Source organism: Bactrocera dorsalis, chromosome 6 (assembly GCF_023373825.1).
Source record: "Bactrocera dorsalis isolate Fly_Bdor chromosome 6, ASM2337382v1, whole genome shotgun sequence".
NCBI lineage: Eukaryota > Metazoa > Arthropoda > Insecta > Diptera > Tephritidae > Bactrocera > Bactrocera dorsalis.
The window spans coordinates 13233009-13256582 of record NC_064308.1 but is presented as its reverse complement, the minus strand read 5'-3'; the positions used below and the strand labels follow the sequence as shown (position 1 = coordinate 13256582).

Here is a 23574-nt window from a genome sequence, read left to right as displayed (position 1 = left end):
AAAACCCTAGATGAAGAACAAAGTGAGCGTATTCAATTCAATTTACCATAATTTGTATTATGAATATATGAAAAACTGATTTACATACTATTATAAAATCGATAGTCAAAATCCGTTTTAACAACACTATAAAACGGTTGCCAAACTTCTAAGTTTGGTATAATATATACATTCATCTACATAGTTAAAACCTTAAATAAACAAATTTTCAAATGCCTAAATGTTAAGCTCACCTTGGTGTATTCAAACACAACAACTTAATAAAAACAAAAAGCAGCCAATATTCAAGCATTCATATGCGAACAATTTCCGGCAGTCCCTTATGTTTAATAAAGCAATAAGCAGGACTGCATACAGTAAAAAAGCAAATGCAGAAATATTTCAAAACATAAAATAGAAGGCAAAAGCACAAACAAAACTAAAATAACTACATTTACATACATATATGCATATATAATTACTTAGTGGAAGCATACATATATTCATTATATATTTCATTATACATATGTATGTATAATTTCCAACCGCGAAATCTCTATATATATATATACGTATGTATATTAGACGGCGGGTCTAATAGAAGCTAAATAAAAGTGCATTTCAAAAGCACAAAGAAAATTACCTTTTTCAACTCCGGTTTCAATCTATTATTACGTACAAACATGCGGCAAAATCTGCCTGTGACAAAAAACACAAAATCTCAAAAAAAAACAAAAGCTCAAAGTCCACATTTGCAATTATCCAGCAATACCTCTTGTTCTTTGCCAAACAAAAACAAGCAGGATTGTGGACAAAAAGCTAATTGATCTCTCTAACGAGCTCTCAATTGCCTACGAACAAAGCATAACAAACAATTCGTGCATACTTAGGCACAAAGCGAATTGATCTCTCTAACGAGCTCTCAATTGCTTAAGAACAAAAACATATTTATAAACACATACAAACAAACACTAATGTAAAAAGCGCATTGATCTCTTCAACGAGCTCTCAATCGCACAAAACAAAAGTCCGAGTATTAGGGTGTACCTAAATACAAAATATTCGGACATCAAATATTTTAATATAACAAAACCGCGGTTGAATAGTAATTAATATAATAAAATATAAATAAAAATAATACCTTTACAAAAAAAAATATATACAAATCGATATTAATAAAATATACGTTTGTACGGATATAAAAACTCTTATTTATTTAAAAGAGTATTCAAATTATTACACTATATCGCTTCGTTTAGATACTACAAATCAGTTTACACTAAGAAAAATTAAATTTATTTTGACCAATAAAAATATTTTTATAATATATCAAAAATGGTTAATAACGAAAATAGTCAAAATGCACCTGCAGGAGCTACACGCCCAAAACAGGTTGCTAAATTTATTTCAGTAAGTGACAACCGACCAGATATTCATCATGCGCCAAATCTTGGAAAAGACCCGTGAAAGGAGAATCGACACACACCACCACTTCGTCGATTTCAAAGCTGCTTTCGACAGCACGAAAATGAGCTGCTTTTATGCCGCGATGTCTGAATTTGGTATCCCCACAAAACTAATACGGCTGTGTAAACTGACGTTGAGCAGCACAAAAAGCTCCGTCAGGATCGGGAAGGACCTCTCCGAGCCGTTCGTTACCGAACGAGGTTTCAGACAAGGCGACTCCCTGCTGCTGGAGAAAATTATTCGAGCTGCAGAACTTAATTTCGTCTATCTTGGAACCAGCGTAAACACCACCCACAATGTCAGCCTGGAAATCCAACGCAGGATTACTCTTGCCAACAGGTGCTACTTCGGACTGAGTAGCAATTAAAAAGTGAAGTCCTCTCTCGACGAAGAAAAGCCAAACTCTATAAGTCGCTCATAATTCCCGTCCTGCTATATGGTGCAGAGACTTGGACGATGACAACAACAGATGAGTCGACGTTGCGAGTTTTCGAGAGAAAAGTTCTGCGAAAGATTTATGGTCCTTTGCGCGTTGGCCACGGCGAATATCGCATTCGATGGAACGATGAGCTGTACGAGATATACGACGACATTGACATAGTTCAGCGAATTCAAAGACAGCGGCTACGCTGGCGAGGTCATGTTGTCCGGATGGACGAAAACACTCCAGCTCTGAAAGTATTTCGACTCCGTTGGAAGGACCAAGTGGAGAAGGACCTGGCTTCGCTTGGAATATCCAATTGGCGCCACGTAGCGAAAAGAAGAAACGACTGGCGCGCGGTTGTCAACTCGGCTATAATCGCGTAAGCGGTGTCTACGCCAGTAAAGAAGAAAAAGAATCTAGTGATTGATCGAAGGAATTAGCAAAAAAAAAATTTTGACAAATGGCGGTTGCTCAAAGCAAATGTTTCGATTTTCGACCAAAATTCGGGTCTTTAATTGTTTACAAAAATAAGAAATTTTCATCGGATGAGGAAATCCTTCGATTAATTACTAAAAAATATAGTTAAGAAGCTTGTGTAAAAATTTCAGACCGATCGGTTCAGCCGTTTCTGAGAAATCTTGCTCACCGACTTTGAAAACACCGTTTCGAGAAAAATGAGTTCGAAATTTTGAAAGCACTTTACGTGTAGTCGGCGCGCCTTCACTAATGTGTCTATAACTTCGAAAATATTCGTTGAAATTTTGTGTGTGTATACTCAGATATATATATATTAAGAAAACGCAAAAAAATCGACTTTTAGAAAATCCTAACTGTATACAACCCCTTAAATGCTTATTGCTAGTTTTGCATATTATTTAAAACAATGAAAACCTGGCACCATTGTTTTATCGATAAATTAAAAAAAATCAATTTGGGATCGCAGAAAAAGTCTGCATACAATTAGAAAAAAATTACCCGCATAATAACCAAGTCTAAAAGTATCGGAAAGTTAAAATTTTATTTTTTTTTGTAAGATAAGCAGTTTTAAAAGATTTTTTTCTATTTAGTTTGAAATTAATTTCAGAATATATGTACAATGTCTTCTAAAGGCAAAGCCGCTCTGATAAGGAAATATTACTTAAACTCGATTGGGTAGTTCTAAGAGCACATTCTTCCATACTTTTGTTTAAATAAAAATTACAAAGGTACCCGCATTTTTGTATCTAGGCACCGTTCCGGGCGGACAAAAATGCTAACCGAGCGTGAAACACGTAACGTTTTGCGAAGAGTTGAGCAAAACCAGCGACTTACTGCACTCATGATTGCTAAAAGTATTAAAAAACATTTAAAAGGATCTTCTGCACTAACAATTCGTAAGATTTTAAAGAGAGCAGGGTATCATGGTCACGCCGCACGCAAGAGCCGTTCATATCGCTAGTGAATGGCAAAAGCGTATTGCTTTCGCAAAAAAACACTTGAACAAACCTCAGGAGTTTTGGCAGAACGTTATTTTTTCCGATGAGAGCAAGTTTTGCGTCTTCGGAATCAAGGGGCGTAAGACTGTGTGGTGAAAAACGGACACGGCACTTGAAAAGGAATACTTGATGCCAACTGTGAAGCATAGTGGTGGTGGAGCAGTAAAATATCAATATTTTAAAAATAAATTTGAAACAAAGCGCAGAAGAGTCCAGCAAGTCACTTTCAACAAGATAACGACCCGAAGCATACCGCAGACATAGCTAAGCATTACTTACTGTGCAACGTTTCCAACCAGCTTTGGACGCCACCGCAATTGCCAAAGTTGAATTCCACAGAGCACCTATGAGCTCACTGGAATGAAAAATTCGCCAACCCACAATTACCTCAAAAGCTATGCTCAAGGAAGTTACTGCACGAGGAATGGGCTAAAATACAGGGTAGGCCATTTAAAGTTGACCCATCTGGCAACGCTGTAACTTTTAACAGCGCTGACAAATCGGCTAATGTCATACCGCGTTAGAAGCGTCATTCGAAGACAATTTATACCATGGAACAGTACACTCCAAAAGAACGCGCTGAAATTGTTCAGCTTTATATTCAAAATAACTTTTCAATTGTGTTAACTCAACGTGCGTTTCGCAAAAAAAAAAAGTGAAAAGTGCTCCAGTTAAGAACACAATTAAGTCTTTATACGCAAAATTTGTGAACACCGGTAATCTCAGTAATGCCAGTCATGCATCCAGACAACGCACAAGACGTTCTGATGAATGTATTATCATCGGACCGTATTTTTTCGAAGACGATGATGGAGCCACGACAATAGTCAATGGTGAGCGTTATCGAGCCATGATAACGGATTTTGTGATACCCATTATTCGCGAAATTGACATGGATAACTTCTGGTTTCAACAGGACGGGGCTACATGCCATACAGCTCGACCAACAATCAATTTATTGCGACCATTTTTCCCCGGGCGATTGATATCGAAAAATGGTGATGTTGACTGGCCACCGAGATCACCAGATTTGACGCCACCAGAATTTTATTTGTGGGGTTATTTGAAATCCAAGGTATACGCTAATAAGCCAAAGACCTTAGCTCAACTGAAAGCCAACATTCGACGTGAAACAGCCGCCATATCATCCGAAACATTGGCCAAAGTCATGGAAAATGTCGAAAAAAGAGTGCATTTAGCTGTCAAAGCTAAAGGTGCCCATTTACGCGATCTAATTTTTAAATATTAGCTGAAACAAATCCCCTTGGACCAAAATAAATTATTTTTGAAATGAACAAAAAACATTGTTTTCTTTTGTTCTTTTTTTTTAGAAACAAATGGGTCAACTTTAAATGGCCTACCCTGTATTTTCGACAGAAATTTCCAAGCTCTTTTATTAAATGCCAACAATGTTATTGTTGGAAAATTATTCACTTTTCTTTTAATAAACCTACATTTTTAACATCCTTAATGAAAACAAAATAAATTGAATTTTATAAAAACTATTTAAAAGCCTTTTTTCAATGAGTTGCTTTGGTTGGTACCGTGTACTTAGACTTTTCCTGCCTAGTGTATGTCTCAAATAGATAGACCATCTAAAAGGTTTGGGGCAGCAAAAATTTGCTGAAAGCTTTATTTTGCTTCTGATAACTTCAGGCTTTTTAAACTAATTCTATACTAACTTATCAACATATTACATATTTTGCTATTTACCATGCTCAATTGAACATGACAACGCTTATAATTTATAACTATAAAATAAAAAAAAAATCCTGGCGATTCACTGATATTTGTATGTCAGATCTTTAACTAATATCTAAAATTAGTCTAAATGCAAAAAAGTACTTAATTGTAGCTTTATAAGCACATAAATGTATATTAACAGATTGCTTATGGTGCTTTCGACTAATAAGGCGTTTTTAAGTAGGGCGTTAAAATTTATGTTCTCAACATGATAATGGTATTGCCACAAAACAGTGTATTCTAGAAATTGCTTATTTCTAGGAAAAGTGTCTGCATGTATAAAATACAATTTAAAATAAACAACTAAACTTTTGCAGTGACTACGCCTTTATTTGGAAATAGTCGGAGTTATGTCGACCCTCATACATATGAAGATCCTAACCAAGCCATCCGTGAATTCGCACGGGAAATCGATGCAAATTATATAACAATTGAAGCTATAATAGGTATAACATATAATGTAAAATATAAATATTTCCATGTTTTAATAACATAAATTATATATTAGGCGGAGGTGAGTTTGGGGATGTGTGTCGTGGACGTTTAAAAATTCCCCCTAATTTTGTTCAAGATATTGATGTTGCAATAAAAACTCTAAAACCAGGTACTTTAGCTTTTTGTAAAAATTTAAGTTGGTGATCAATAACCCTCAACCTTAGGTTCGTCTGAAAAAGCGCGTTGTGACTTTTTAACAGAGGCATCGATAATGGGTCAATTTGATCATCCCAACGTTATATATCTTCAAGGAGTGGTAACTCGTTCTAACCCCGTTATGATTATTACTGAATATATGGAAAATGGCAGCCTTGATACGTTTTTACGAGTCAACGATGGAAAATTTCAAACATTGCAGCTAATTGTCATGTTACGTGGTATAGCCAGTGGTATGTCTTATCTAAGTGACATGAATTATGTCCATCGTGACTTAGCAGCTCGAAATGTTCTTGTGAATGCTCAACTTATATGTAAAATAGCTGATTTTGGATTATCTCGTGAGATAGAAAATGCTAGTGACGCATACACAACTCGGGTATGTTCATAAAAAATTTAAAAGAAACGATAAAACAAACACTGATTTACATGGCGTAGGGTGGTAAAATACCAGTTCGTTGGACAGCGCCGGAAGCTATAGCTTTTCGTAAGTTTACATCGGCATCAGATGTATGGTCGTATGGTGTGGTTTTATGGGAAGTTATGTCGTATGGCGAACGACCTTATTGGAACTGGTCAAACCAGGTGATTTATATTGTATAATAGTCAGAGGTGTTGTGGAATCTGATAGTTGTCGGAATCAGAATTAAAACCGATAAGAAAGTAGTAGGTGTCATGAATTCAGATATTATTGGTTTGATGTTCGAAATAGAATTTTAATCGGTTTTGGGTGTCACGGAAATCAATTTTATCAGTTTTACTATCAGAAACGACTATCTTCGCTGACAGATTTGAAATGTAAGTTAAGAAGTCAAGTTATTTTATTCTTTCGAATTAATTTATCTCTATTTCTATAGGGCAAACATAAGAAAAAAACCTGAAAGGTCTTAATTATTGAGTTTTTGGAAAAAAAATCCGGATATTTAAAGAAGATTTAAAAAGGTAATTTAACACCCAAATGAATCTCATTAAACATTTTACTACGCTTGATTTCAAATGTATTCATTTGCACGTTTTGTCATATTAGCAAACAGCTGATTTGTATCTTGGTTTTGCGTATGCTCGAAAATACGGAAATCTAATCAGATTCTGTAACACCGTCGAAAATCAGAAGTGGTTTGCAATTCTGATAACTATTCAAATCTGTCTTGGATTCCACAACACCCGTGAATAACAAGGATATTCGAGTTATTGCATTTTTGTTGCTTTCAGGATGTCATAAAGAGTATAGAAAAAGGTTACAGACTTCCGGCCCCTATGGATTGTCCTGAAGCATTGTATCAGTTAATGCTTGATTGCTGGCAAAAGCAACGTACTCACCGACCTACGTTTTCAAGTATAGTATCAACATTGGATAATTTAGCCCGACAACCGCAAGCACTGCTAACAACGAGAAATTCGCCCGAAAATGATGGATCACATATTTTAGAGGGACAACGTGGTCACAACATTTTTATTAGTACAGACTTATGGTTGGAAAACATTAAAATGTCCCGCTATTCACAGCATTTTAATGAGGCTAATTTGGTGACTGCCCAACAGGTATTTTTATATCTTAAAACTTCTATTATATTTACTTGTTTTGTAATAACAAGGTTTGAGGTTGAAGACCTTTAGAAAGCACCTTGTGCATTTTGTTAGTTAAATAAAAATCAATGCCAAAACATAATTGACTCTGAAATGTTGTAATTTTAATAATTTTTAAGTAAAAATGAGTAAAAATTTAAAAATTAACTGAAATATATTGTTTTTACCACCTCGGTGCCGAGTATATGATTTATTATGTAAGATTTTTAAAGACAGTAAAAGCACATCTTTAAGGGGCTATACCAGTGTGACGCACGAAAAATTAAGCAATTATCGAGAATTTTTTTAAGAGAAAGTACGCGATAGAATATTTTAAACTTATTTGAACGTAATATGATTCAGATTTTTTTTTTACAAAAATGTTAAAAAAAATAACGGAGTTATGGGCTCTCTTTTAAAAAAAAAAATGTTAAAAAATGGCGGAGTTATGGGCTCTCTTCGGAGGTGCCAAAAAAAGTGCCCACTGCTCGCATGATTCCGGCCGAATGAGTAGCTCAAACAAAAAAAATTGAGAAGTTTATTAAACTTAAAAACATTTCCTTATAGCGATATTTGAAAAGTATCAAAAATTAAGAAAGTGGCGTAATTTTGTAAAAAAATTCGCTTTTTTACGAAACAACAATTTTTAATCAATCAAAAAGATCGTAGTCTATTGTATAGCAAATATATTCAACTATACCCAGTTTTAATTTGAAGTCGATCGGTCAATTTCTCGTTGAGTTATGATATCAGCAATTTTGAAAAATGTCGTTTCGAGAAAAACGCGTTTAGAGTTTTTCTTTTATGTACTATTTGCACCTCTGAGCGGTCGCTATTTAGAACGCTGTCATTCAAAAACTATTCAAGATACGACCTTGCCGATTTCACAGTATATTTTTGAATATATAAACTATCGAAACTATTGAAAGTGTCACACTGGTATAGCCCCTTAATACTAAAATATTGTTAGTTACTTATTCTTGACGAAATAGAACTTACGTTCATTGAAATGGGTTAGTAAGGCGGCTATTCGTCCACTTTCCCTTCCATGCACTTAGTAATGGATTTTATTATGTATCTTTGTACCGCTTCTGTTGGTGTGAGCTTAAGTTATAACTAAGAATGAATTTTCCGATTAGAATCACGTGATTTTATAGTAATTACTGATTATTGTGATTTAACGTCGATTTGATTGTAATTTGCTAATGAGTTGCTAAATAAGATTGTGATCAATTAATTATTACGTTTAAAATGTAATTATGGATTCACCAAGTTTGTTTATTTGAAAGGTTTTTCGAACTCGGTAACTATTTCCAAGCCTTTAGTGTTTGCAAACCGCAATTTAATGTTCTTTATTCTCACTGCTTAATTCGTGTATATAATATATATACTATATCTGGATTTAAAAAAAATAACTACCAAATTATATAATATACTTTTCCTTTTATTATAGATATCTCGGTTAACGGCTCAACAATTATCTGACATGGGTATAACCTTAGTCGGGCATCAAAAAAAGATTTTACATCAGGCCAGACAATTGGATACTATAATTTAGGATTAAAGAGCATTTGAAGATGCATTCAGTGTATATACAGCATCACTATTATTAAAAGTTCGTTCAAAGTAATAAGTATTATATCAGAAAATGTCCCCATAAACATAAGACATTCGTTCCAATTATTATATTTCTTTTTTATATAATGCGTAAATATGCATAACCCACTACATAAATATATATATTAGAAATATTTGTTCACAAAGCTTAGTTTTTAGAAAATTTGAACTTTCACTCCGAGTTTTCTCAATGACTGTAATATAAAAAAATTTATGTTTTTTTAATTTGCTTACATTAAGAATTGCACCCCTTATTTAAAACCGAATTTTGGTTATTATAGAAACTATGTAATCATGTGTAAATATTCGAATAATACAGTTAAAATATTGGTAATATTAAAACGAATTATTTAGAGGGTAAAGATTTGCTGTTAGGGAACAATTCTAATTAGTTTTCTTGTTACTATACGACTAACATCTTTTATTGGTTTCGCTCTAAATCTATTCGAAACATTTTTTGTAAAGACTGTGTTATCATATGAAATACGGCTAATATTTTGTAGTGAGAAATTAATCTATTTTATTTCTTGAGAAGAGGTCAATTTGAGTTTTATCGAAATAAACTTTACCAAACTGCTTTGATAAGTTTAACATTCCTATTCCCAGTCACTAATCAGTAAAATACTGTTTTGCATAACACCTGATATCGGTATTGAGGTACATTTGTTCTAAATTTTTTTTCTCGAATTTGTATAAAATTTACAATGATATTCGAATTCAGTGCGACGATGTAAACACAACTATAAGAGAACTAAGCCTTATTAAAGAACCGAATGTTAGTAATCAAAAGACGATTACTGGTTTGCTTGCGAATTAGTCATTAAATTCGTATACCTTCGCGCAGATTTTCTATTGTTCAGAACGCTAAGAATATAAGTGTGAATATAAATTCTATTTCACATATTTATTAACATGCAAACAAACATATTTTATGAAACTTGATCGTCATTGTTGCTGTTGGTCATGTAATACAAAACACAAATTGAAACCGTTGACGGAGTAACTTGAATACATTAGCCTCAAGCATGTTGTTGTTGTTTTAGCGGTTAGCTAATCCCCGTTAGGATGGTAAGGGTTGTTTGTGTTGTCGTCGAGGTCATCTAACGGTAGGCCCAAGAAACGTGCTGTTTCGGCGGGGTCGGACCAAAGGGAAGAGGGTGTTAGATGGGTAGGGTTTGTGGGGCATGCAAAGAGGTGGCCAGTGTCATGCGGAGACTCGTTGCATGCAGGACATACATTGGGTATGTCGGGGTCGATTCTGGATAAGTAGGAGTTTAACCTGCTACAGTATCCAGAACGAAGTTGCGCTAGGGTCACTCGCGTTGCTCGCGGCAACTGGAGCTCTTCGTCTGCAATAGGTGGTGGTTTGACTCCAAGAACGCCATTCACGGGAAGGGAGTCGGTGAAGGTGTTGATGGCTCCACTGTGAATGGCGGTCAGTGCCTGTCGAAAGTTAGTTGCGTCCGAAGTCTGGTCGGCGTACTGTTCAATGTCGTCGACATAGTCGAGGAATGACCTCTTGATGCTCCTGGGAGGCGGTTCCGCTCCAAGCAGATGGCTGCAGGGGTGATTCCTACGGAAACAACCAAGCAGGAACTGCCTGGAGAGGAGTTGATTATGCTCCTTTACAGGAAGCATGCGCGTCTCATTATGGAGGTGTTCAACGGGAGACATCAAGAGGCATCCCGTCGTGGTCCGGAGTGCTGTATTCTGACAGGTCTGAAGTTTCCTCATCTGCGTACCACTGCATCCAGGCGACCATATTGGTGCTGCGTAGTTGAGGACCGGCCGGCCGATTGCCTTGTATGTTGCCAACAACGTTTCTTTGTCTTTTCCCCATGTGCTGCCGGCTAGCGACTTGAGAATTTTGTTGCGGCTCTGTACCTTGGCGATAATCGCGGTCGTATGGGGAGAGAAGGAGCATAGACTATCGAAGGTTACGCCTAAAATCTTAGGGTTATTGACAGTCGGAATTTTGACGCCATCGACTGCAATATTAAGTTCAAGTCTATACTCCTTCGTCCAGTTTGTGAATATAGTCGCTGTGGATTTGGTGGGTGAAAGTTGGAGGTTTCGTGCAGTGAGGAAATGAGAAAGGTCGGAGAGGTAGCTGTTTACTTTCGAACACATGCCATCGATTCCATTGCCCGACGTCAATATCGTGCAGTCATCTGCGTACGAGGTTATGGAGACCCCCTCTGGTGGTTGAGGGAGTTTCGAGATATAGAAATTAAACAGTTGCGGGGAGAGGACACCACCCTGCGGAACCCCCTGTTTAATTCTTCTAAGTTTAGATGTTTCACCTCGAAATAGTACGGATGACCGACGACCGTTCAGATAGTTCATGGTCCACCTAATAAGCCCTGGAGGGAGAGTGGTTTTTTCAATGTCCTGCAGTAGCGTTGTGTGATTGACCGTGTCAAAAGCTTTTGACAGGTCCAACGCTACGAGGATCGTTCTTTCGCAGGGTGGTTTCTGGTTGAGGCCACAAACTATCTGGGCGTTTATGACGCTAAGTGCTGTAGTGGTGCTGTGCACTTTGCGGAAACCATGCTGGTGGCTGGCTAGGCTCAGGTGGTGAGTGAAGGTCGGGAGTAACAAGGCCTCTAGTGTCTTCACTACTGGGGAGAGGAGAGTTATCGGTCGATAAGATTCCCCTTTGTTGGCGGGTTTCCCAGATTTCAGTAGTGGGACCACTCTTCCGACTTTCCACACATCGGGTATTTGAAGAGTGGTGAGCGACAGGTTGAGGACCTTGGTGAGATATTTTACTCCCGTCGAGCCTAGATGCTTTAACATTAGCATATTGATTCCGTCTGGGCCGATGGATCTGGAGGATTTTGCCTTGTTGATGACACCCTGAACCTCCTCATCGGTGAAAGTAAGTGGCGCGAAGTTGTTTGGCATTTTGCGCAGTCTTCGGTTAACACATCTCTTGGCCTTGTCTACCGAAGGGTGCAGTGTAAACTGCCGGCTAAAGTAGCTCGCGCACTTCTTCGGGTCCGAAGAGGCATGACCATTGAATTGAACTTCAACTCGGTCGTCATGTCTCTTCGGATTAGACAAAGCTTTGACAGTAGCCCAAAGCTTACTCACACCGGTGGAGAGGTTGCAGGACTTCAGGTGCTCTATCCATTTCGTCCGCTTATGTTGATTTACCATTTGCCGAATCTCCAAATTGAGATCCCTTATTCGGGGATCCCCGGGATCGGCATGGCGTAAGGTGTCGCGCTCATTAGCTAGAACTGCTGCTTCGGCTGGGAAATTGGGGCGGATTTCCGCTATTCTTCCAGCCGGGATGAAGCGAGCGGTAGCTGCTGCGATCACCTTGCGGAATTGACGCTTGCCAACGCATACGTCCGTAGGAATGGGTAGAGCGTTGAAGGTGCTCTCGGTAAATTGTGTGAAGACGACCCAATTAGCTTTTTTAAAGTTAATGAAGGTGCGGTTGTCCACAGAAACGAAATCAGGAGGCTTCTCGATCGAGATAATTATGGGCAGATGGTCTGATGCGAGGGTTAGTATAGGTCGCCAGGTTATGCTATTTATCAGACCACCGCTAGCAATGGTAATATCTGGCGAGCTATTACAGGTGCCCGTAACACTGGTGGGGGCTTCGTCATTCATTGTGTAGAATGTCGAATCGTCAATCTATTCCGCCAGCTCCATCCCCCTACGATCATTTGACAGGCAGGAATGCCAAAGATCGTGGTGCGCGTTAAAGTCGCCTAGTACCATACGGTTTTCACCACGAAGTAGCGCACCTATATTCGGGTGATATCCTGTAGGGCAACATGTAACTGGGGGGATGTATATATTAAATATTTCGAGCTCGACATCGCCTGACCGGATAGCTATGCCCTGACATTCTAGGGTAGTATCCCTGGGGTCGATGTCTTCTTCGATTAAACGATACTGCACGGTGTTGTGCAATATGAAGGCTAGGCCACCACCACTATCTCGCTCGCGATCTTTACGTATAACGTTGAAACCTGCACAACTCAGAAGATCTGAGCGGCTGTTTAACTTGGTTTCTTGGACCGCAGCTATCGATACACGTTCCCAATTCATAAGTGCAACTATCTCCTCGATCTTGCTCTGGAGTCCGTTGCAGTTAAATTGAAGGAGTCGGGTTTGTCGCGGGTGTCCGTGGGTGATCCTGGGGGTGAGGGAGTGTCGTGTTGGTGGTGTTTGTTGCAGCTGCAGAACCCGCAGGGGCGGTTGTCGCACTGGGGTGTTGGATGGCGACGCCACTGTCCTGTGTTGCGGGGGCAGACTCCTGCAGCATGGGGCAACGTAGGATTCACTCCACTCACGTGTGGTGCGCAGGCCGGAACACGTCGTGAAGTGACACCAACCAGCGCAGGAATTGCACTTGACTGATATGACATTCCGACGTATGACGGTCTGACACACGGAACAGACTGTGCGAGGAACCAAGAGTTGCTGATTGGTTCTCGCACGAGGATTGGAGCGGGATGAAGGTTGGGGGGAGGGACAAGTCAGAGTGGGAGCTATGTTGCCTGATTGAGCTCCTGACCGTAGAGGTCCTCAGTTGGCCACTCTGGTTGAGTGGCGGCGCGGAGCGCGAACTATGTGCAGATTGCACAGCCGTAGAGGCTTGTATCGCAGTATTGCGCAGGCAACATGGGGCCACGTAACGCGTGGTCCACTCCCTGTGGGTCTTAAGGCCTGAACAGGTCTTAAGATGGCTCCATCCATTGCATGTGTTACACCTGACCGAGGTGGAGTTTGGATGGAGCCTTTTTGCGCAGACGCAGCAGAAAAATTCCTCCGGGCCCGGGTTGGACTCAATGCCAGCACGAGTCAGGAGGATACGGAGCAACCCTGCTGCAAGGCGTTGCTCCAATGACGACAAACACAAATTAATACTCACCGATTCAAACGGGATTAGATCGCCGAAACAACAGCCCTTGGTCGGATAAAATCCGAGTCAATTCCGGTGCGTAGAACCGGCTGTCTTGGGAAGCAAGCATCTCTCTCCTCGCTATCGCCATATAAATAGGTTATAAACAGTTTTAATTTCTAAAAGTTAATAAATTCTACTGTTGTTTCTCTTGTAATGCCATAAATCATAACTTTTGAAACCGTTGATAGTGTAACAGAACGCACACTTGAAACATCTGAAGTGTGAGGTCGTTTTATTATATAATAAACATAACGGTAAATGCTGTAAACTACAACATTCCTTAATTTTTTTGGACGCAATATAAAAGAATAATTGGTAGCGCAGATAATTTTTATGTTCACAATTGGTATGTGATCCTGCCTGAAGAATCTCTCATATATCGGTTGATAGCCACGTTAGAATCACTTGGAAATCTCCCGAGTTGACAGTTCTTTAACGTGTAGCAATTCTCGTTCGTTCCGATTAGGTAAATTCGATTGTGTGGAAACAGACAGTTTTAGTACTACTTTGTATTGTATATGTACATAAATTTTTTCCAATTCATCTTAATTAACTTCAATATTATTGACTCAATATTTCCAACTCAAATCAAACTTCAAAAAGTTAGTCGATATTTTTTCGTGTACTCAATTTGTTAATTTTGATCATATTTTAGTTCTCTTATATATCTTTTTTTTGTCAAACATCAAAAAGAAAACGCATTGTATCAACCTACATTACATAGTAATAGGAAAAAAAATTTTTTCCTACTCTAATGTACATATAAATATCTATCTATACACATAGGCGGTATTCAGTTTTGCATGTTCACTTGTTAATGTAATGTAAAATTGTTCAATCAAATTGTGATATAAATCATTTTATTTTGTGAATGGAACAAACTTTTTCTAATAAGTGTTGTAGCTGTTCATCTGAATACTTCGTAACTACATCGGCTTTGGCAGGCACGAGTTCGAAAAGGTAAACTGCCTTTGTATCATAATTCGTATTAAATCTTCCTTGAAAAAGTTTGACATAACAAATTAATAAATTAAGATACACATAAATTAAATTGATGTTAAGAAGCTATTATGTTGCTTAAACAATTGAGATTTAGTGTGTTAAACAAGATTTCATAATTTTTTTTTTAATTTATTATTATTATTTTTTTATTTTTATTTTATTTTATTAAAGCTTACATAATAAACAAATTATTATATAAACTAAAGTACGCAGCGCTAGCATCATAGGCTTTCGGCTGATTTCATAATTTATTTTCATATATTTAAAAGAAAACACTGCGGTTTGATATAATTTAATTATTTTTGACAATTTGACCTGGTAGAAGGATTATGTGGGCTAATTTAAAAATAATAATTAATAAAACTACCATTTATAAGAATTAGTTACATAAACACTTCACTATTTTATTCCAAGCATATGAAACCCCGCTATGAAAATCAAAAGTTAAACACATAACAAATAAAACTTAGAAGTCAAACATTTATTTTTTTTGGAATTAATGAAGGAAATATTTGCAATATCGACAAACTTGAAGAAAGGGGAAGGAGTATTAAAAAGCAATATTTGAGTATAGTAAATTGAATCGTTAATTATAACTGTACCCCCGTTTGAATATTTTTACCCCTGTATTAATATGTATATGTCAACTTTAGAAAATAATATATAGTTCTATAAATGAAATCAAGAGGTATTGTACTCTTGTACTTTATCGTTAGATGATCGAGAACAGAACGAATATTGCTAATAAAATATATAAAATAAAAGCAATACATTTTATATCATAAAGCTAAGTATTCATGTTTTTACAAAAGAACCAAAATGGATAAGAAATTGAGTAAAATTGACAGTCACAGCAGTATTCGATTGTGATAAAGTCCTAAATTGTGCTGCCTAAAGATCAGGGAACGACAAAAGCTTTTCAGCTCCTACACAGCCGACATCCGCTTCTACGTCAAATTCATTGCTACAAGATAATTCCCAGTAAATAAAGATATGAATATCTAAAATACATAGTTCTCATATTTGTGTAACGGTAAAAGCATCGCATTTGTGTTCACCGAAGGAGTTTTTTTGTATGGTGGAATCAGAATTTGTGTCGGTTTTCGATGTTATGTATCCACTTTAAATTGTCTAACGAGGAGGCATAAAGGAAGGGATACCGGCTCTAAGTGAGTTATAACGTTAATAAAATCCGTACTAATTCATGAGTTAATAAAGATAACTCTGTTGGTAACTCCCATTTAATCCTCAAAATTTTAAAGAGTTAATTGCATTTACATTGGCAACATTGTTAAAAATTGCCAATTTTAATCTATTCTGAATAAAAAACAAGCAACACTGACAGCTGTTCATAAAATTTTCAATAATAGAACAAAGAGTTTTATGTTATGATGCAGCTTTAAAAATAACGTTGTTGATATATTTTTGTAATAAAATATGGTTTTGTAAAAATTGGTCGGCTAACAACCGCACTGTTTATCTTCTATCCATTTTCATTGAAAATATAAAAATGATAATCAGCTGTTTACGAGAGTTCCAAACTCACATAGCTTCTGTCTGTCACCTACAAATTTGGATCTGATGCTGCTACTGCCCTAAGAAGACACATATGGAGAAGCCAAAATATCTCTCGTAGTAATAGGATTTTTGAGCATTAAGGAAATTAGTAATAATTCGGATTGCTCTTGTGAGCACCATTATTTCAGCTCCACAGCAACACAGACTTCTTATTATTCTAGTAAGTTTGAGAACTGAGAGCTCGGCGCTGACGTTAAGGGATCGTCTCAGTATGTGTGTGTTTAATGTTTAAATTAACTAATCGGTCCGGTTTTTTATATAAATAAATACATTCATGACGAAGACAAAATGATGTTGGCCTCGTTTGCCGCAATTTTGATCTAAAACAAAACAGTTGTTCGTAGAAAAAACCAGGAAGAGCAAAAAAAAAACAAATTCCATTCTGGAAAAAACGCGTTTAAAGATTGGAGTCGCTCTGTACCCCCACTCTGTTCCCGTTCTAAGGTTGGTACGCAGCTCTTAAGTAATTGCTCAAGAACAAAAATACATTATTTCTCAAGTAATTTTGACAGCTGGTTACGCATTGTGAATGATCCACATTAGAAGAGCAAGAGAGAATAAACAAAGTAAACAAACTTTGTGCGTATGTATGTATGTATGTATGTGTATGGTAACACAAATATTTTCATTGAGATTTAAGGAATGTTGTTGATGATTGGTTGGTTTTATACAACATTTCAAAATGGAACATACTTTATAATAATGATTTCAACTAATTTAGGATGAATTTGACGATTACTTCGAATTTCCTGCAAGAAACAATTGTTGATTTGATGTTTCTTTGCAAAACCAGGTTTGCCATATTCACATTTTATTGAAAAAAAGTATTAAAAATTAGTACTAGCTTTCCTAAGAGCTGCGTACTAGCACAAGTAACTTTATCGCAGGAACGTTTCTGGACCGTTTCTTAAGCGTTTTTTTATATGAAGTTTTTACGTTTCTTGAGAGCTGCGTACTAAGCTCTACAAAAAACATTATAGCGTCCGTAATAATTTGAATTTCGATTTTGAAATTTAATGAGAATGTTTATTACTGTGTATACTATCCGATAATGAAAAAAAAAATAATTTTTGAAAATTACACTCTGAGACGATCCCTTAATCCCAATATTAGGAAATATTCACATGTAAACTTTAAACTTAACGTGGGAAGGAGGGACATCTTTAGGTTTTAGTGTAACATCCTTCCTAAGTAAGAGTATGGAGACAGAAATGTGTGACTTCGTATTAGCTCGCGTTGTAAAAGGAGGAGGGATGGATGTGGTATCTTTATGGACTTCTAGTAAGCACCTCGGGAATTAGAACAATAATAATGTCAACGAAAGTGCTAACAGATGAATTAATACTCCACCTGGCACCCACAACCTAGGTTATGGCAGGGGTACGAATGCTGGGGCCCCAATCAAACTCATATACGAACAACTAGGTGGTAAAACTCCACACCAAAAGGTTACCACATCTAAAAGAGAACTAAGTTTTATTAATTAATCTTATTAACCTTATGTTATTGAAAAGGCGACCACTGGTACACTACTTATTTACTAATTTTTCCATATTTTCGCGTTATTCCTATTGCTCAGAACGCAAAGAGAAAACATGAGTGTGAATATAAATTGACATCTCCGTTAACATGTAAACAAATTTTATTTATAAAACCTGTTTGTTTTGTAATACAAAAAAAATTGAAACCGCTCACAGAGTAACCAAAATACGCATGCTTTAACCATATCTTTCTTCGCTATCTCCATATAAGTAAGTCATAAAGAGATTTAATTTGCAAAAGTTGGTCTCTACTATTGCTGTTGCGCATGCAATGTGATAAACCATGACATTTGAAACCGTTCACAGAGTAACAGTGCGTATACTTGAAACATCTTAGAAGTAAAGTGCACTGGAGACGATCAAATAATTGGTCAAACAGTGCATATGCGTTAGTGATGTTCATGTGCTGAACACAAAACGACGAGAGACGACAAACGACAAACGAGAGTACGAAAGTGAAATGAAAACAAAACAACACAGCTGTCCATTTTGCATGTACACAACGTTGTGGCCATACTAAACCTTGCACTTCAATGAAATTTTAATATTTTGTTCAAAGTAAAATTTTTTATGCAAAAAATAAGTAAATAGGTATATATTTTTGTTTTAAATTATCAATTGCTGTTACAAATGATATAATAGAGCTATTTCATGCTTTTATTTGTAAAATAACGTCAAGTTTGTAAGAGCTGTGAATAATTTTACATTTTACATATTAGTGGCATCACCACTCTTCCTCATCTCTCTTCTTCCATTCTACTGTCGTTCTACTGTATTTGGCAAATAGGAGTTAGCGAGAATGACAACTGTCGGCCTACAGTCGTCGTTAAAATAAGGCTATGTTCGTAAATGCATCATGACGCGCATCATGACGATTCCATAACAAACAGAACGTTCACAAATGCCAATATTGCAGAACTGCAATAATCAAGCGTTCAAAAATACAACACTTCTATCAGCTGTCACTCATAATTTCTATCAAAAAATTGTTTACTGCATTTAACTACGATGTCTGACGAAAAGTAAGTGCAAAACTGTTTTATTTTAATTTTTGTATTGAAATTTAGTTAAATTATGTTAATAATAATTGTATAAATTATTATTTTTAAATTTTTAGAGAAAATCTCAGTAATGCGGAGACACAGTTATTGCTGAGAGTACGGTTGAATATGGAGGACGAGAAGGAAAAAAATGTATTATGGAAGAAAGATGTGACCGAAGTTAAAAATGTAAATCCACATATAAGACTGGACAGCACCACTGCGCAGAGAAAATTCTTAAATCTCTTGGTAACGTACAAGCGCATTAAGAAAAGAAATAATTCTTCCAGTAGAGAAGCTACATACTGGAGGTATGGTACAAGGCACTCAATTACTCCTCCAATAGCAAATTTGCAAGCCTCTTTGGATTTGGTACTGTCAACGTCGCCCACACGACTTTATTGTTTTAATAAATGATTTCTTCAATACCATTCTTTTTCTTAAATTTAAAGAAAATCTATCATTTCTTTGCTCACAAATTTCGTCTGGCGTTAGATTCAGCAAAATTTCCATTTTAGTATTATACGCGTTCAAAAATGCAAACAAATGTATCTGCAAATTGTCAAAAATTGTATAAGAAGTATCAAACGTCAAACTTGCAGTGTTGCTACTGTTGCTTATGCTGCAAGTAATGATGCATTTACGAACATAGCCTAAGTGTACATAAGAACGTGTGTAATATTTGACAGATGTCGTTTGTCGTCTGTCGTCGTTTTGTGTTCAGCACATCAATCGTGTGTTGCCCGCAAACAGAGATAAGAGATGTTTAACTCTCCCACTGAAAGTGAGAGAGCAATTACTAAACGTCAAAACCTACTGAACTTTGACAGCTAATCGAGTTCAGTAGGTTTTGACGTTTAGCAATTGGAAACGAGCGATGGCCAGATTGAAATCTTACCAAAAATATACATAAACGGAGGGATTTGTTTCATCGTTCAAGACGACTTATAAAAAATGTAAAACAATGAAAATTAAGTAAATTTGTGATATTTAAAGGTATTTCATGAAACATTTTGTAATTTGAAGCATCATACTATTTTTTTTCAATGGAAAATGAATAAAAAAATTTAATGAATGAGAGCTAACAAGCTTAAGTCCTTTTTTTTGGGTAGTGAAAGGTCAAAATTCAGTTCCTCTAATATACTTTAAAAAGATTTAAATAGTTTCTCCATATAATAAATAGCCACTACATAGTAATTTTTATTCGTACTAAATGTTGGGTGTTTTAATTTAAAATGCCCAAAAATTCTTATTTTGTTCGATCTGGCCATAATGGAAAATGTTATAAAAAACGCTTATTTTGAGGTGCTCTCACACTGGAATAAGTTGAACATCCCTCTATTCCTGGTCGTCATGTCGGCGTCGGATGATGATTTTCTGTTATTGGCATGTGCTGCAGTTCTTATGAAAAAAATAATAATAAATTGAAAAAGAAAAAGGCAGAGTGGATGAAAAATTAGTACAAACTGCGTAATGAGTTTACGCACGAAAATCTTCTCGCAGAATTACCAGCACAACAGATTATTGTAACTTTTTGCGAATGGATTGCGACTCATATAATGAACTACAGTGTAATCCGGTTATAATGGACTCCACGGGACCATGTCAAATTGTCCATTATAACCGAGTGTCCATCTAATCAGAATATAAAATTTTTAACTCAAAAAGTAAATTCAATGTGTTTTATTATTCAAGCAATAAAGTTTATGAATAAAAATACAAAATTAAAAAAATAATAAGTTTTATTAAGTCTTTTGAAAAAAGTCAGTGATTTTCTTTGGGGTGAATGCCTTATTGGCAAAAATCTTTTTGTAGTTTGATTTCGAGTTTATTGAGCAAATTGTCTGCATTGCCAACGAACGTCACTTTCAGCCCACCGCAGAAGTTGTTTGACTTCTTTGACTTATTTCCAAGAAAAAAAATGAACATTTTCTGCTGCAGAGACTGATTGTGTCTCTTGATCGAATTTGGGGAAGTACAAAATTTTGCTTATTGCCAACTGATTGCCAACTTTATTTTGAAATTTGATTTTGAAAGCTTCGGTTATAATGGACAAAATCCGATTTTATTGTCTATTATAACCGGAGTCCATTATAACCGAGTCTATTTTAACCGAGTTTTTTACATATGTTTGAACTGGGACTTGACAAAGAGGTACATAATAACAGAGTTTCCATCTTAAGCGAGTCCATTATAAATGGATTACACTGTATTAACCAAGGTGGAGCCATTAATTGAAAAAAAAAAACACAGTTGGGGTACTCACAACGTGTCATAAAGTTATAAGTCATAAATAAAAAAAATACAATGGTTATGAACACGTCGTTGAATTTCCTGTCGGCTGATTGAAAAACCATAAATTACAATATTTGCAAAAATAAGTATTTCGCAGTCAAAATGCCAAGGAGAAGTGAAAATCTTTAAATAATGGATGCGCTGTGCAAGAATTAGTCAATAAACCTGATGATACTTGACTCAAATGAGTTTTACCATTATAAGAAAGTCTCACTTTGATATTTATTTGTGTAAAAATTACTTTCCAGGCGACGACGAAGATGCGGACGAAATGTTTGACAAATTTTCATTGAGTTTACTTCGCTTATTAAACACTCGTAGAAGTGTTCATCTCGGAATACCAAAGTCTTCCCAATGGCGACTTAATGTACTTAGGAACTTTGATGACGGCCGTTTCAACGAAATGATTCGTGTTCGCCCAGACGAATTTCGCCGCGAAGGGGGCCGTCGCCCCCGGCGCAACGTCTTGGGGGCGGCAAAAAAATCTTCGATGGTATTTAAAAACTCCGATTCGGGCAAAAATTCCTACAAATTGTGTCAAAAGTGTACAAGATATAGGGCGAAAATCGGTTTTTTCTATGGCATTTAACAAGATGTCTTGCAAATTTACTATCAATTTCTTCAAATACCGTATTGTGAGAATTTTGGAAATTTCAGAGTTTGCGTGGCTTCTAGTTTCTAAATTTTAGATACTTACTAGCTGACCCGGCGAACTTTGTACCGCCTAACAGTCAATGATTGTGGTGTTACAGATAAGCAGAACTGTATGATTTTTTGAAAGCAATACAATGAATACATATAATATTTATAGCGGCCCGGTACGTGCTTCGCTACGTATAAAGTGAAATATTAAATCAAACTTATTTATAAAAAAAATATATTTAATTATTTGCTAGCTATCCAAAACATTTGGATAAACAATATTTTTTGTTTTTCCATTTTGAGCATGAATAAACAAACGGCTGGGGGTACCGACTCTAGAAAAGGCAACATAAAGTTGGCCATGTGAAAAACATGATTCCTCCAAATTCACACCACAAACGTTAAGTGTTTGCCCTTGACTTTTGTTGATGGACATCGCAAATGATAAACGCACAGGATATTGTAATCGTTTAAATTCAAATGGCATATCAGTTGGAATCATAGGGATACGCGGTATTAAACAAACTTCTCCTTTTGATTTACCAGTTAAGATCGTAGCTTCAATCAAATTTGGCAATAAATTTTTCACTGGCAATCTGGTGGCATTACACAGTTTTGGTGGATTAATATTTCGCAATAATATAATCAAAGAACCCACTTTCAGATTCAAGCAATGCGGTGGCATACCAGCCGGTTCTAATGAATTTAAAAATTCAGTTGGATAATTCATTGTCTCATCTTGATTCATAGCGCTGTCAATTGATTTATATGTCGTGACTACGCCTGGTAGTTTTGCTTGAATTTGAAAATTAATGGCATTGATATGAATGTTCTTCGGTGCTAAAATGGAGCGTTCTCTCAATCAATCATAGTTTCTGTAATTCTGAAGAATATTTGGAAAAACACATTCAATCAATTCATCTATCGATTTCGTAATTGTACAAAAATTGTTCGGTACAGTGATCAATCCGTTGGTTCTGTCGATTTGTATTTTGCCCTCACCAATTTGTAACAATTGTTTTGAAAACTCATGGGCAGCTGGATCATTTTGTAGGTGAATACGCAAATTAATGTTCAGTGTCAATTTTATTTGTACGTATCTCCAAAGAATTGATGACTTTAAACAGGCATTTACTTCATCATCAGGAGTTGACCGAGGAATGACAGGCACGGTTTGTCGAAAATCCCCTGACAGTAATATCAAAGCACCACCAAAAAGCTGTTGGTTACCACGTAAATCTTGCATTGTTCGATTAAATGCTTCTAGTAATTTTTTATTCGCCATTGTACACTCATCCCACAAAATAATTGACGTTAATCGCAGAACTTTTGCCATAGCAGAATTTTTTGAAATATTGCAAGTTGGAGTTTCAATCACCTGTACATTCAATGGCAATTTTAATGCAGAGTGTGCTGTCCGACCACCTTCTAATAATGTAGCAGCAATTTCCGAAGATGCAAGTGCCAATGTAATTTTCTGTTCCGATCGAATAGTGGCTAAAATCAGTGATATAACGAACGTTTTGCCTGTACCACCAGGTGCATCCAAGAAATTTAACCCACCTGCATTATTGGAAATGGCTTGCATGATTGTGTCATAGACATGTTTTTGCTGAATATTCAT

General features: G+C 36.4%; 1 protein-coding gene across 5 annotated transcripts in view; it reads left to right on the top strand.

The window, feature by feature from the left end:
* LOC105224554 (ephrin type-B receptor 1-B) overlaps positions 1 to 15645 on the top strand; it is a 49782-nt gene extending 34137 nt beyond the window's left edge. For all 5 annotated transcript variants that reach the window (XM_049459561.1, XM_049459563.1, XM_049459565.1 and 2 more), the window contains 6 exons: positions 5406 to 5534; positions 5597 to 5692; positions 5748 to 6118; positions 6178 to 6324; positions 6952 to 7281; positions 8759 to 15645. In XM_049459561.1, the coding sequence (XP_049315518.1) occupies positions 5406 to 5534; positions 5597 to 5692; positions 5748 to 6118; positions 6178 to 6324; positions 6952 to 7281; positions 8759 to 8863 (1178 nt within the window). In that variant the 3' untranslated portion in view covers positions 8864 to 15645. The remainder of the gene's footprint in view (positions 1 to 5405; positions 5535 to 5596; positions 5693 to 5747; positions 6119 to 6177; positions 6325 to 6951; positions 7282 to 8758) is intronic.
* Positions 15646 to 23574: the final 7929 nt, after the last annotated feature.